We start from the raw sequence: 13,150 nt of genomic DNA, 5'->3' as shown, positions 1-13,150 counted from the left end.
CGCCCCCTTTACCTTGCCTCGGTTCCCCAGAGCCCAGGCCCTCGGGCGGGGGTGGGCCCACAAGGACTTCTGATCCACCTCTTGCCTAGATCGGCATCTTTGGAGATCCTCCCAAGGGACCCGCCAGGGCTGCAGGGCTGATGGCCCCATCCTCTGAGAGTCGTCTCTTCGCTCCTGTGTAGTTCGTCGCGAGTATGTCGTTGCGGACCCACGTCAGCCCCGCGAGCGCTCCGCCCCTCCCGCGGCAAACCCCGTGCGCCGCGCACATCCCGCGCCCTCTCCCCGCTGTACGCCCACCTCCCCGCGTCCTTCCTCCAGCGCGCTCATTCCACGCCCCCCTCCCGCGCAGGGTCCCCGCGTCCCCCCTTTGGTATCGGCCTCGCGCTCCCCTCCACCCCGCGCCGCAGCCAGTGCCCTGGGCGCCTCGAAAGCGCCCCAGACTGCAGTCCCTTTGCGGACAGTGGCCTCGAGTGTTTGGTCACCGCCACGGCCTTTGTCTCTTGCACTTAAGCAGACGCGTTTCAAATAGCCGGTGCTGGAGCAAATTGTCCCTTCATCAAAATTGCCCAGTTTCGTCTTGGAGCAGGTGATGCTGGTGTCCGGGGGGCTGTGGGCGTATTTATCCGTTTCGGAGCTTGGAGCACGCGGGTAAGGCGTACCCGCAAGTAGTAGGGGAAAAAAAGCGTCTTGGAGTTATCCTCTCTCTTTCTCCTCTCTTATGCCGGCCCTGCCACTTTATACGCCTGGTGGTGGGCTTGGACAAGCTACTTAGACGTCTTTGAGCTCGCTTCTTTTTATTATGTAAAACACGTTTACTACCTCCCAGGGTTGTAAATATTTAAATAAGATAACCAGGTAAAAACATCTCGAAGGTGACCATTAAAAGATACTTCTTGTGTTATTTTTGTGTATAAGACGTCATCCCACTTGCAGACGCTTTCGTTGTCCCCATTTTATTTGCATCCACCTCTATATGAGTGTTTGATAGATGGTAAACATTGGTGTTTGCACTTTCCAGGGGATACCCACATCGGCCTCTATCTCTGTCAAAACATGGAATTCTCACTAAGCAGTGTCAGCCTTCATGTCGTGTCTTTGTCTCCACCGTAGGCTCCACTTCCTTTTAGAGCCCCTCCTTATGGACTTGAATTAATTTATTTTTGGCTGTGTCCGGTCTTTCGTTGCAGCGCCCGGGCTTCTCTAGCTGTGGTTCACGGGCTCCAGAGCGCGCAGGCTCAGTAGTTGCCGTGCAGCATGTGGGATGTTAGTTCCCCAAACAGGGATCAAACCTGCGTTCCCTGCATTGCAAGACGGATTCTTAACCACTGGACCACCAGGGAAGTCCCCTTATGGGGACTTCTGATAAAGCTTCTGGCTTTTTCTGCCCTGGAAAAAAGCCTTTTCAAAGAATTATTTTTATTATTAGAGCCTTTGCGTCTAATATTTTACTTACCAAGTATCTGCTTTGCCCTTTTTATGAAAAATAGAATTTTGTTAATATCATATTCAGCCTGTTTTCCCATCCTTCTAGATGTATCACAGCTTATTAGTTTTATTTTGTAAGTGGATATAGGTACATAGAAACTATATGTGTACAACATTATTGTCTTTTATCTTTGCTTGGAAGCCAGTGTGGTTTCTGAACAGGAAGGAGCATGTATGCCGGGATTTCTAGTCAATTTTCTTATGTTAGCTGTGCATAGGTTCCTTAATTATACGGCCACGGGATTCCATTTGAATAGAAAACTCTCATTTTCTCTCTGGTGGAACTCCTGTTATAGAAATGAGAACTGATCATTTGTATTGGTTACATCATCAGGATTTTCACTGAGAGAACTTTGTGTAAAATGAAGATTATAGAGAGTGTAAGAACATGAAAAAGTGAAGAAAGACCAGGATTTTTTTTTTTTAAACCAACATTGACGGAGAGAATGTGAATTAAAGAACACTGCTTCTCTACATGCAGTTTGCCCACAAACCAGAAGGTAAAAAAGAAAGGCCCCAGGTTGGCAGTGGCTCACATCTGTTAAATGTGGCAGTTAGATCCTGTCGTGTCCATTGGAACTCCAGACTTACAGAAAATCACTGCTATCATGCCATAATTGGGTCCAAAGCAATCATTTCACATAAAAAAGTGAAGTTTAATTATTGCAAAGTTAATGAAAATATTTTCCATGCTGCCTGTAACGATTGAGGCACAGTGGGAAACATAGTGCACGTGCTATTAATAATTGACCATACACTGAACTGAAAAAGTCCTAAATGCAGTCATTTCATAAACCCACCTTCCTCCACTCTCGTTCTCAGACATAGAACTTTAAATTGCCCAAGGGACTGGGCTGACCTACTCAAAAACCATTATTATTTGAAATTCTGTTAATGTGGGGTTTCACCTGTATTCAAATCTATCTGTGAGAGCCAATCAGAAGTGTTCAAAACTTTTTGGGTCTGACTGCCCTCCTTCAAGATCTAGTATATTTCTCCTCATCCTCTTCTACCTGCCTCCCATCAGTATTAGAGCCAGCTAAGTGATTTAATATTTTAATTGATGTCAGATGATTTGCAGGGGTTGTAGAATTCGGCTATGAATATTTGTAATTTTATTGTGAAATGAAAGGATTTTGATAAAGGTACTTTAGACAGGAGAGCGGTGGACTTTATTTATCTGCACAGATCACTCTGAAAGGAAGCTGATTGATCCTGGCCCTGATTTAGTATAGGGTCTATTGCATAAGGGCCTCCACTCTCTCTTAGATCCTCAACATTCTCTTCCTGCATTTTCTTTTTAAAATATCAGGCTCTTTCAATTACCTTTCTCCCTCCTCCAATGTACTTAATTGCCCCTTTTGCTTTTCAGCGTTTTGAAATTTTAGATACTCTGTTGATAGCTTCATACTAATTCTTATTTTCTTGAAGTTCTAGAGTTTTCCTTATGCCTCTAATTTTTTTACTACTAGTAATTACGTTTTTTGGCAACTGTGACTCAGATGTACCTCTTCCCTGCTAGAGGCTTCGATGTAATACAATTGTTCCTCAGTATTTTCAGGGGAATTTGTTCCAGGACCCCACACACCCACCTAATACCATAGTCTGTGGATGCTCAAGTCCATCATATAAAATGGAAGAATATTTGAATATAACCTCCATACATCCTCTTGTATACTTTAAATCCTCTCTCAGTTATTTATAATTCCTAATGAATGTGAATGCTATGAAAACAGTTGCCTGCACATTCATGGCAAATTCAAGGTTTGCTTTTGGGAACTTTCTGGAATATTTTTCCCCAAATATTTTCAATCCACAGTTGCTTGAATGCAGTGTGGAACCCATGGATACGGAAGACCATCTGTTCTACTTTATGTAGCAGATAGTAAACTAGCAAAAGGAGTGAAGAGAGTCCACGGTGTACAGGGCAGTGTCAGTGAAGCAAACGTATAGCCCATGCTTCCACCATCAATCCCGTTGCTCATGTGAGACCTCCCCTTCCTCCACCTCTTCACTAATCTTTTTCAATTCTTCACTTATCTTAGATTTGACCACTGTCTTAAACTCTCCCATCCATGCCGCCCACCAGTCTTTTCTCCATAATTGCAATAACTTAGCTGGACTCCCTCTCCACACATGTTCTACCCCCTTCCAGGATCCATTCTATGTTTTGCAGCCAAAATCTTTAAAAAATGAAAATCTCATCTTGTCACACTCCTGTTTTATGTCTTCTAATAGCCTCCCAAAGTTCTCAAACCTTTAATAGGGCCTTAGTGGATTTTCATGTCTGCCTCATCTTGTATTTTACACGTATTCAGCCCCCTTAATTACACAGCCTTCACATGAGCCTTTCAATCTGTGAATTTACCAAGGTCTCCCCAGCGTAAGACCTCGTGCAGAGTCTGTCTTCTTGGCTCCCAGTCTTTGCCCATCCTCCTGCCTCTGCATTAGTCAGGTTGATTTCTAGTCATCCTTGAAGTCTAAGCTTACTTGTAACTTCTTCAGACAAGTCTTTCCTAAGTTGTGTCCTTCACAGCTAAGTAAGACGCCTTGTAATTTGTTTTGGAAGTATGCTGTCCTTTTCCGTCATTTTACTTGTCATAACTGGAATCAGTTGTTGTTTTAACGTATGGCTCTTTTAGACTGTACTGTCCATGAGAACTGGGACCATATCTGTTTTGTCCACAACTACATTTCCAGCAGTAGCATAGTAGGCACAAAATACATACAGGTACCAATTATACAGTAGACACTACAGAAATATTTATTGACTGATGACAGACAGTATGTGAAGTTAGGATGTAATGATCAAAGTGACTTTTAAAAGAAAGCTTAACGGAAGAAATACTAGTACTGAGATGGCCCTGAAAGACAACGTGGAGTTGTATGCAGGGAAGAGAAAAGCATGAACAAAGGCATGAAGTCAGGAGTAATAAAAATATAAATAAAGTATAAAATATTTATAAAAATATAAATAAAACTATAGCATTTATAGATGAGGGTCTACCGTGAGGAGAAAACTGGAGAGAGAGGAGAATTTGAGAGAGAACTGGAGAGATGATGACACAGTTGGAAGAGAGTCAGAATGTGGGTTGTAGTTGTCTGTTGCCCTGTAACAAACCACCCCAAACTCGGGGGCCTAAAACCACAACAGTTACTTTTCTCTCACAGTCCTGGGTGTTGCCCAAGCTCATCTAGATCAGGGGTCCCCAACCCCCGGGCCGTGGACCGCTCCCCGTCCGTGGCCTGTTAGGAACCGGGCCGCACAGCAGGAGGGGAGCGGCGGGCGAGCAAGTGAAGCTCCACCTGCTGCTCCCCATCGCTCGCTTTAACGCCTGACCATCCCCCCACCCCCCAGTGGAAAAATCGTCTTCCACAAAACCGGCCCCTGGTGCCAGAAAGGTTAGGTTCAGGACCGCTGCTCTAGGTGGTTCTCCCTGAGAGTGTCTTGTGCATTGCCATCAGACAATGCTGAGTCTGGAGTCATCTCAGAGCTTACTCACATACCTGCTGGTTGATGCTCCTGTTAGCTGGGCTCTAAGCAGGGGTTGCTGTCTGGAACATGTGGGTTTCTTCACACTTGGAGGCTGGTTCCAAGGAGGAGTGTCTCAAGAAAGAGCCTGGAGAGAGCTCTGTTGCCTTTTTAACCCAGCCTCTGAAGTCGTGCAGTGCCACTCTAGGGAATGCCATCTTCCATGAGCCCTGAGCTCTGTTTGCCGAGAATGCAAGGCCCTGACTGCTCTCTCCTCCTGCTGTTTCTCTGGTTGTGTTGACAGTGAGTAGCAATGAGGGATGAAGTAACATCTACCTCCAGATAAAAAGCAGACTTGCTGCGGGCTTATTGTAAAAGTTGGGATTCCCCAAGCTCAGTGTTCTTCAGCTGTGAATCTGGTCTGTCAATAATAATGTATTCCCTCACAAGGTCAGAGGAGAAAAGCTGCCTGGTCATTTCAGTGTTTGATGAAAAGTTATCAATAAGACTCAAATTTTTTTTTCTGATTTTAAAGTCTTAGCCAAAGAACACTGTACATTTTTAACATGATAAAATATAGCTGCACGAAACCAGCACCATCCTTAACATTAATGTTACGTGCATTTTAAATAAAATTGAAAATACCTGCTTTCAGTACCTTTTTAAAATATTGATATGAAAATTTGCGAATAGCACAGGATAGGGGAAAAAAGACTATCAAAAAGGACATGAGGGCTTCCCTGGTGGCGCAGTGGTTGAGAGTCCGCCTGCCGATGTAGGGGACACAGGTTCGTGCCCCGGTCTGGGAAGATCCCACATGCCCCGGAGCGGCTGGGCCTGTGAGCCATGGCCGCTGAGCCTGCGCATCCGGAGCCTGTGCTCCGCAATGGGAGAGGCCACAACAGTGAGAGGCCCATGTACCGCAAACAAACAAACAAAAAGGACATGAAACTGTTATTTGTAGGTAAAATGATTATCTGAGTAGCAAACAAAAGAGAATCAACAGAAAAACTGTTAGAAGCTTCATTAGATTTGTTAAGGTGGCTGGCTACAAAATAAAAATAAGTAATGTCCTAGAGTATTGGCACTAACCACTCAGAATATGCATGAGTGAGGTGGAAATCCATTTATGAAAACAATCCAAACAAAAAATTAAAGAAATTGATCATTCACTATCAAAATCAATGATGATTGAGCACTTACTGCAACTTTCTGCTCCAAGCATATAAAAATGACAGGAAATAACATTGAAATAACAATGGTCAGCATAACCATGTTCAAAAACGAGAAAAGGAAGTCTCCATTGATTAGAAAGAGAGAGGTTCCCCCCAAAGAACGGAGCAGATGGGAACCATAGCAGGGGGTTGGGAATGAAACCGGGGGAAGGATGCTGCCCTGCCTGAGTGAAGCCGGGGGCCCAAATTGTGCCATCTGCCAGGCCAGGGATTGAGAAGAAGCATCCATGTGTCTTGTGGGTCTGGAGTCAGGATGCTTCCAGAGAGCTGAAGCCAGTGTGAGACCACCCATCCAAGAACAGCCAAGGATGTCCAAGAAAAAGCTCCTGTGGAAGATGAGCTTTCCGCCAAAAGTCACAGAGCACCTAAGGTAGATGAAAAACAAAACTAAACAACTAACATGAAAATGAAAAAAAGGGGAAAGTGAGAGAAAGTAGTAGTAACAGCTGACCCTTTTATTGAGCACTGTCATATGCCAAACATATGTGCGTCCTTCAATCCTCACAGCCGTCCTATAAAGTAAGTACTATCGTTATCCCCATTTTCTAGAATAATGAAAGAAAGGCACAGAGCAGTTATCTTGCCTAGTAAGTAATGAAAGTGGAAAATGAACCCAGGTTGTCTGCCTCTGGAGAGCACACTCTTAACCACTCTCTTTTGCTGCTTGTTTCTGTGTGAAGCAGAAAACAGAAATCTCAAAAATGGCTAAAGATAAAAACATATAGCCTCCAGTAGGTAAAGGCAGAAACAACAGCCACAAAATAAGGAGTGGTTATAAATAAGCGTTTAGCTGTGAAACCAGAACATGTGATTATGGGGGGAAATTAGAAATCTTAAAATAGAGTTATTGAAATAAATTCAGCAGATAACATGAATAACAGCCTGAATACAACTGAAAAGCAAAGTATGTTGGAATATCAAAACTGAAGAAATGAAAACAGAAAGGGCTGTCAGCTTCCAGCCAAGATAGAGTAACAGGGACTGGATTTACCTTCCTACCTGAAACAACCAACAGAATCCCGGCAAGACATGCAGAACAATGGTTTTCAAGACACTGGACATCAGGCAAGGAAGGACAGTGATTCCTGAGAGGCAGGAGACAAACGAAGTGAGCCAGATAGCTGCCCCAGCTTCCTACCTTCAGAGTTTTCAGGCCACAGTGCAGTGGGGGGAGGGGAGTAACTCAGGCAGAAGCCAGGGGGCACCCTGAGTTGAGCAGCAGCTTAGGGTCCAGGGAGACCAAGGCAGGTAGAGTTTTCAGGACAGAGTACCTGAGAGGAAAGATCCTGCGCCCAGAGAGAATTCTGGAGATCCGCAGAGGGGTCTCCCTCAAGTATTCAGCATAGCATTGATCACATGTGCAAGGAAAGTACCCAGAAAGCTGGGAAAAGAGCCATTTGAAAGGATTAAAGGGAGCAGTACATTATGCTCCACAGAACTGGGAATAGAGCCTGTGTCTACCAGCCAGAGTGGAAAACTTCATAATTCACAAGACATTGTGTGGTATTAATTAGCCCTATGCTAAATGGGACTCTGGTCCTGACTAATGAATCTTAGAGGATCCCAAAGGATCAAACTATTTATAACCATATCTCATTACAAAGCTTGAGAATATGTATAGAAATACAGAAATATCCAGCACCCACCAAGGTAAAATTCACAATGTCCGGCATCCAATCAAAAATTATTAGGTGTACAAAACAGAAGAATATGACCCATGATGAGGAGGAAATTTTAATCTGTTGAAACAGACCCACAGTTGACACAGATGTTAGGATTAGCAGATGAAGACATTAGAACGGTACTCCATGTGTTCAAAAAGTTAAGTAGAGGAATGGAAGATAAAGGTTTTTTAAAAGACTCAAATTGAACTAGAGATGAAAATGAATGTAAGGTATGAAAAAGTGGGAATGGCCCGTATCATGAACATCATGAATATTGTAAAAGTTTTCAGAAGGACTTAGACTTAAGTTAATGGATGGCTTAATGTTATTAACGTGTTCATTCATCCCAAAATAATGTGTTTTCATACAATTCAAATCAGAATCTAAATGATATTTTACTGACTGAGCAGTTCCACTTCTAGGAATTTATTCTGATAAAATTAAGTTACTATGTGCAGATACTTATTACAATATTATTTTAATGGGGGAAACATGAGACCATCTAACAAAATAGCAGAGTGGTTAAGTAATGTATAATGTTTCCATAAAATGGAATGTAACATGACTAATTAAATTACATTGTAAAAGAATACTAAAAAGTGGACAAATGTTCAGAATAATCTTGATTATGATATATGAATTTTAGATAGATATTAAATGAGTGGTAGAATGTAAACCAAGATGTAGAAAGCAGTTTTGTGGAGGGAGGATGTAAATTTATTTTTAAGTTTCTAGAGCTAGGTAAGGGGAAGACAATATTACATGCCAGTTTCCAAATCTAGGGATGCTATGCTAGTTCTCTGGTATTATGCAGTATTACATGAATTAAAAACAGAAGTATTAATGTGCATGTTTTAAAATATTATAAGATTTTGTTTTTAAAATTTTCTGTCTTTTTACAGTTCTGCTTGAGATTTCAAGAATTTTGAATACTGGATTAGATATGGAAACTCTGTCTATATGTGTACGACTCTGTGAGCAAGGAATTAACCCAGAAGCTTTATCATCAGTTATTAAGGAACTTCGCAAGGCCGCTGAAGCATTAAAGGTAGAGATTTGTATATTAACTCTCTAAGTAAAGATGCTTTTGTTTAGAAAATGATTAATGATGAAGTTATGTGAAAGATTCTAAACATGATTAAGCTAGCATGTATCATCATCAGGAGAAATTCTGACGGCCAGGAGCTTTGTAGCATATGTTCAGATCACAAAATTTGCTGCTATCTGGACCATGTTGCATTTTCTTAGAAGTTTCCAGTTGTGTATAGAATTCTCCTTGTATTGTGGGTAATAGTGTCTACCCCCAAAAAGATATGCTTAAGTCCACCACCTGTGACTATGACCTTATTTGGAAACAGTGTATCTGTAGGTATAATCAAATTGAGATGAAATCATAATGGATTAAAGACCAATGTTCTTATAAAGACAAGGGAAATTTGGACACATATATACAAAGCGCACACCATGTGAAGACACAGACACAAGGGAGAATGCCAGGTGATAACAGAGGCAGAGATTGGAGTGATGGCGTCTACAAGCCAAAGAAGGCCAAGGATTGTTGGCAGCCACCAGAAGCTAAGAGGCAAGGAAGGGTGCTCTGCTGGAGCCTTCAGAGAGAGAATGGCCGTGCTGACACCTTGATTTTGGACTTCTGCCTCCAGAACTATGAGAGAATACTTTTCTGTTGTTTTAAGCCACCCAGTTGGTGGTACTTTGTTATGGCAGCCCTAAAAATCTAATACAGATTCACTACTGGGGAGTGGGGTGCTGCTGTAAGAAATAGCTAAAAATGTGGAAGTGGCTTTGGAATTGGGTAATGGATAGAGATTGGCAAGTTTTAAGATGCATGATAGAAAAAGCGTAGATTGCCTTGAAGACACTGTTGTAGGTGACTGTAGGTGTTATAGGTGATTCTGGTGAGAGCTCAGAAAGAAGAGAGAAGAACTTCAGTCATCTCAGAGAATACATATATCACTATGAACAGAATCTTGCTAGAATATGAACATGAAAGGTGCTTCTGGTGAGGTCTCAGATGGAAATGAGGAACATTAGTTATTGGACACTGGAGGGGAAGGCCATCCTCGGTATAAAGAGCACTTGGCTGAATTATGTTCTGCTGTTGAAAGGAAAACAAAACTTGTAAGGAATAACTTGGATGTTTGCTGGGGAAATTTCCAAAGTATGGAGGCCCGTGTACCGCAAAAAAAAAAAAAGAGGGGAGAGTGGCTCAGAGGCCAGGAACTGCTGAGGCCAGTGGGCTGGACTGCCAACATGGACCCAGAGGACCACTGTTTTTCAAATTCACATTCACCACCTTTTTTTACTTTTTTTTTTTTTTTTTTTTGTGGTATGCGGACCTCTCACTGTTGTGGCCTCTCCCGTTGCGGAGCACAGGCTCCGCACTCGCAGGCTCAGCAGCCATGGCTCATGGGCCCAGCTGCTCTGTGGCATGTGGGATCTTCCCAGACCGGGGCACGAACCCGTGTCCCCTGCATCGGCAGGCAGACTCTCAACCACTGCGCCACCAGGGAAGCCCCACATTCACCACCTTTTAATTGCTGAGACTGGAAACAGGAAAAGCATTGTGTTCCCTCTCTTGCTTGCACACACTATGATTTTAAAATCTCACGATTTTTATTTCCATGTTTATGTAGCACTCACTCACCATGAATACTGAAACTTCAAGTCAGTCCCTCTTAAACCTTGTCCAAGGACAAAATGGCTTCTCTCTACCCTTCTTTCCTTTGAGGATGTAGGCGTATAAAACCTGTAGCTTACCCATCTCAGATTAAGTTACTCTCCAATAAGTTCCAATAATTTGGGTCATTGGTTTTGTGCTTTTTAAAACTTTTTCATTATTAAATCTGGCACAAAAAGGTAAACAAGACACATTTACAGAGCAAAAATTTATCGTAAAGAGAATACCTATACAATTCTCATTGCCAGCACCCTAAAAGTTCCCTTATGCTCCCCCATCACTAACCTCTCTTTCCCACTACCCACTCAGTAACTACTGTCCTGATATTTATGGTAGATACTTTCTTTTAACAATTTTACTGACTAAGCATGGATCTCTAAACACCAGTTACATTTTGTAAAATTTTTGAACTTGATATAAATGGAATCTTGCAGCACAGTTCTTTTTTTAAGTGTAAAATTTATATAGATTTTAGTATATTCACAGAGTTGTACAGCCATCACAATTAATTGTAGAACATTTTAATCACCCCCAAAAGAAACCTTACACCCATTAGCAGTCATTCTCCATTCTCCCTTTCTCTCAGCCCCTAGGAAGCATTAATCCACTTTGTCTCTATGGCTTTGTCTATTCCACACATTTCATATAACTTGTGACCTTTTGTCTCTGGCTTCTCTCACTTAGCATAATGTTTTCAAGATCCATCCATGTCATAGCATGTATCAGTACTTTACTTCTTTTTATTGTCAAATAATATTCCATTGTATGGATATACCACATTTTATCCATTCATCAGTTGATTGGCATTTGGGTTGTTCCCACTTTTTGGCTATTATGAACAATGCCAGCACAGTTTTTTTTACTGGGTTATTTCGTTTGACATTATGTTTATGAGGTTCATTTCTGTTGAGTATAGCTGGAGTGCATTCCCTTTCACTGTAATAACCATGTTTCTTTGTACAAATATACTATAACTTATTTATCCTTCCTACTATGAATGGATATTAGGTTGCTTCCAGTCGGGAGCCATTACAAATGTGCTGCTGTTAGCTTAGTTCTCCATGTCTCCTGTTGCATGTATGTGAGCATTTCTGTTGGGTGGGTATCTAGAAGTAAAATTGCTGGATCATAGCTTATGTGTATCTTCCACTTGAAGAGGTAATGTCAAACTTTACTAAAGTAGTTGTATGAATTTATATCCCCACCAGCAGCATATGAATTTCCCTTGCTTCACATCTTTGCCAACACTTATTATTGTGAGTCTTTTTAATTTTAGTTGTTCTGGTAGGTGTTTATGAATTTGTCATTTTATTGGCATTTCTCTGAGTACCAGTGAGATTGAATGCATTTTCACATGTTTTTTGGCCATTTTCTTTTGTGAGATATTTTTTCGTGTAGCTTGCCCATTTTCCTGGGTTGTCTGTCCTTTTCTTTGTGGGTAGTCTTTCTTTAAATATTTTTGAAATAAACCTTTTGTCAGATATACATGTAAGGTTTCTGATTTTTTTAATCAAAAATTTTAAATAATTATAAAAACTTCAGATTTGCTGTATTTTAACTCACGACTGTTGCTTTCATATGACAGAAGAATAACTGAATAATACAATAGGAATAGCTAATATTTATGAGTACTTTTCCTTTTGCCAAACAGTGCACTAAAGGCTTTCCTTGCAGTTTCCTCTATAATCACAACAGGGATGTGTATTACAGCTAGTAGTAGTTTACCGCTAAGGAACCTGAAGCTATGGTGACTAACTTACTTCTCTCAGGACTTACAAGTGGTTGAATTGGGAGTTGAACTCAGACCCTCTGACATCAGAGTTGTTAACTCTTAAGTTTCTACCTACAGTAAGTTCTAAAAAATATCTGAGCCTGCTATTTAAGAAAGGATGAAAATGGTGATTAGAACTGGGTCAGTGGACTATAGCCCGGGAACATTCCCTGGCTTAGTGTTGTCTCATAACCCTGTTGATAAAAATAAAGGGTATCATAGCCTTTCATCAGTACATTTCTGAAATTCCAGTGGAAGAGGATTTATTTAATATACATCTTCCACAACTATAAGAATTTTTGTTCACCTATGCTGGAGTTTGAAAGAGAATAAGGAAGCAGCATAGGAAGAGATTTTTGTATGTAATGCAATTTGAATGCTACTGTTAGCCTAGCAATCAGTTCAAAAGGTAGTTCAAAGAATGTACTGCAAAAAGTGAAAACCAATGCATTATCCTGATAAAAGTTCTTTGGTATATGTGGGGGAGGAGTTGTTTGTTAATAACAGTGCAGTATTGACAAATTTATTTCCATGGTGTCTCTTTTTCCATGGTTTTATTATAATGAATCATACTTTCTTGTTCTAGGCTGCTGAAAATATGACAAGCTGACTTTCTGAAGAAATCCTGGTGAGATATGTCAAGCTCTGCAAGAGGATTGAAGATGGCATTGTAGTTAAGAATGTACAATGAAATCACTGCATGTAGCAATGTGGAAACATTGTCCTTTTTAAAAGAATTATAAAACCATAGCTTTATAAATCAGTGAAAGTGGCTTATGGAGAAAACTATCAGTTGTGTTTACACCACATCTTTTTTTTTTTTAA

General features: G+C 41.2%; 2 protein-coding genes across 2 annotated transcripts in view; one reads left to right on the top strand and one right to left on the bottom strand.

Annotated features, from left to right (window-relative positions):
* Positions 1-218, bottom strand: part of BORA (BORA aurora kinase A activator) — a 25,000-nt gene extending 24,782 nt beyond the window's left edge. The window contains exon 1 of the mRNA XM_030838673.2: positions 13-218. Within this exon, the coding sequence (XP_030694533.1) occupies positions 13-150 (138 nt within the window). The 5' untranslated portion in view covers positions 151-218. The remainder of the gene's footprint in view (positions 1-12) is intronic.
* The window catches only part of MZT1 (mitotic spindle organizing protein 1), a 13,434-nt gene extending 284 nt beyond the window's left edge, over positions 1-13,150 (top strand). The window contains exons 2-3 of the mRNA XM_030838679.2: positions 8,759-8,904; positions 12,912-13,150. Coding sequence (XP_030694539.1) covers positions 8,759-8,904; positions 12,912-12,935 — 170 coding nt within the window. The 3' untranslated portion in view covers positions 12,936-13,150. The remainder of the gene's footprint in view (positions 1-8,758; positions 8,905-12,911) is intronic.

This window comes from Globicephala melas, chromosome 18, assembly GCF_963455315.2.
Source record: "Globicephala melas chromosome 18, mGloMel1.2, whole genome shotgun sequence".
NCBI classification, from domain to species: domain Eukaryota; kingdom Metazoa; phylum Chordata; class Mammalia; order Artiodactyla; family Delphinidae; genus Globicephala; species Globicephala melas.
Note: the sequence above shows the minus strand (reverse complement) of the source record. Positions and strands in the feature narration are given on the sequence as shown.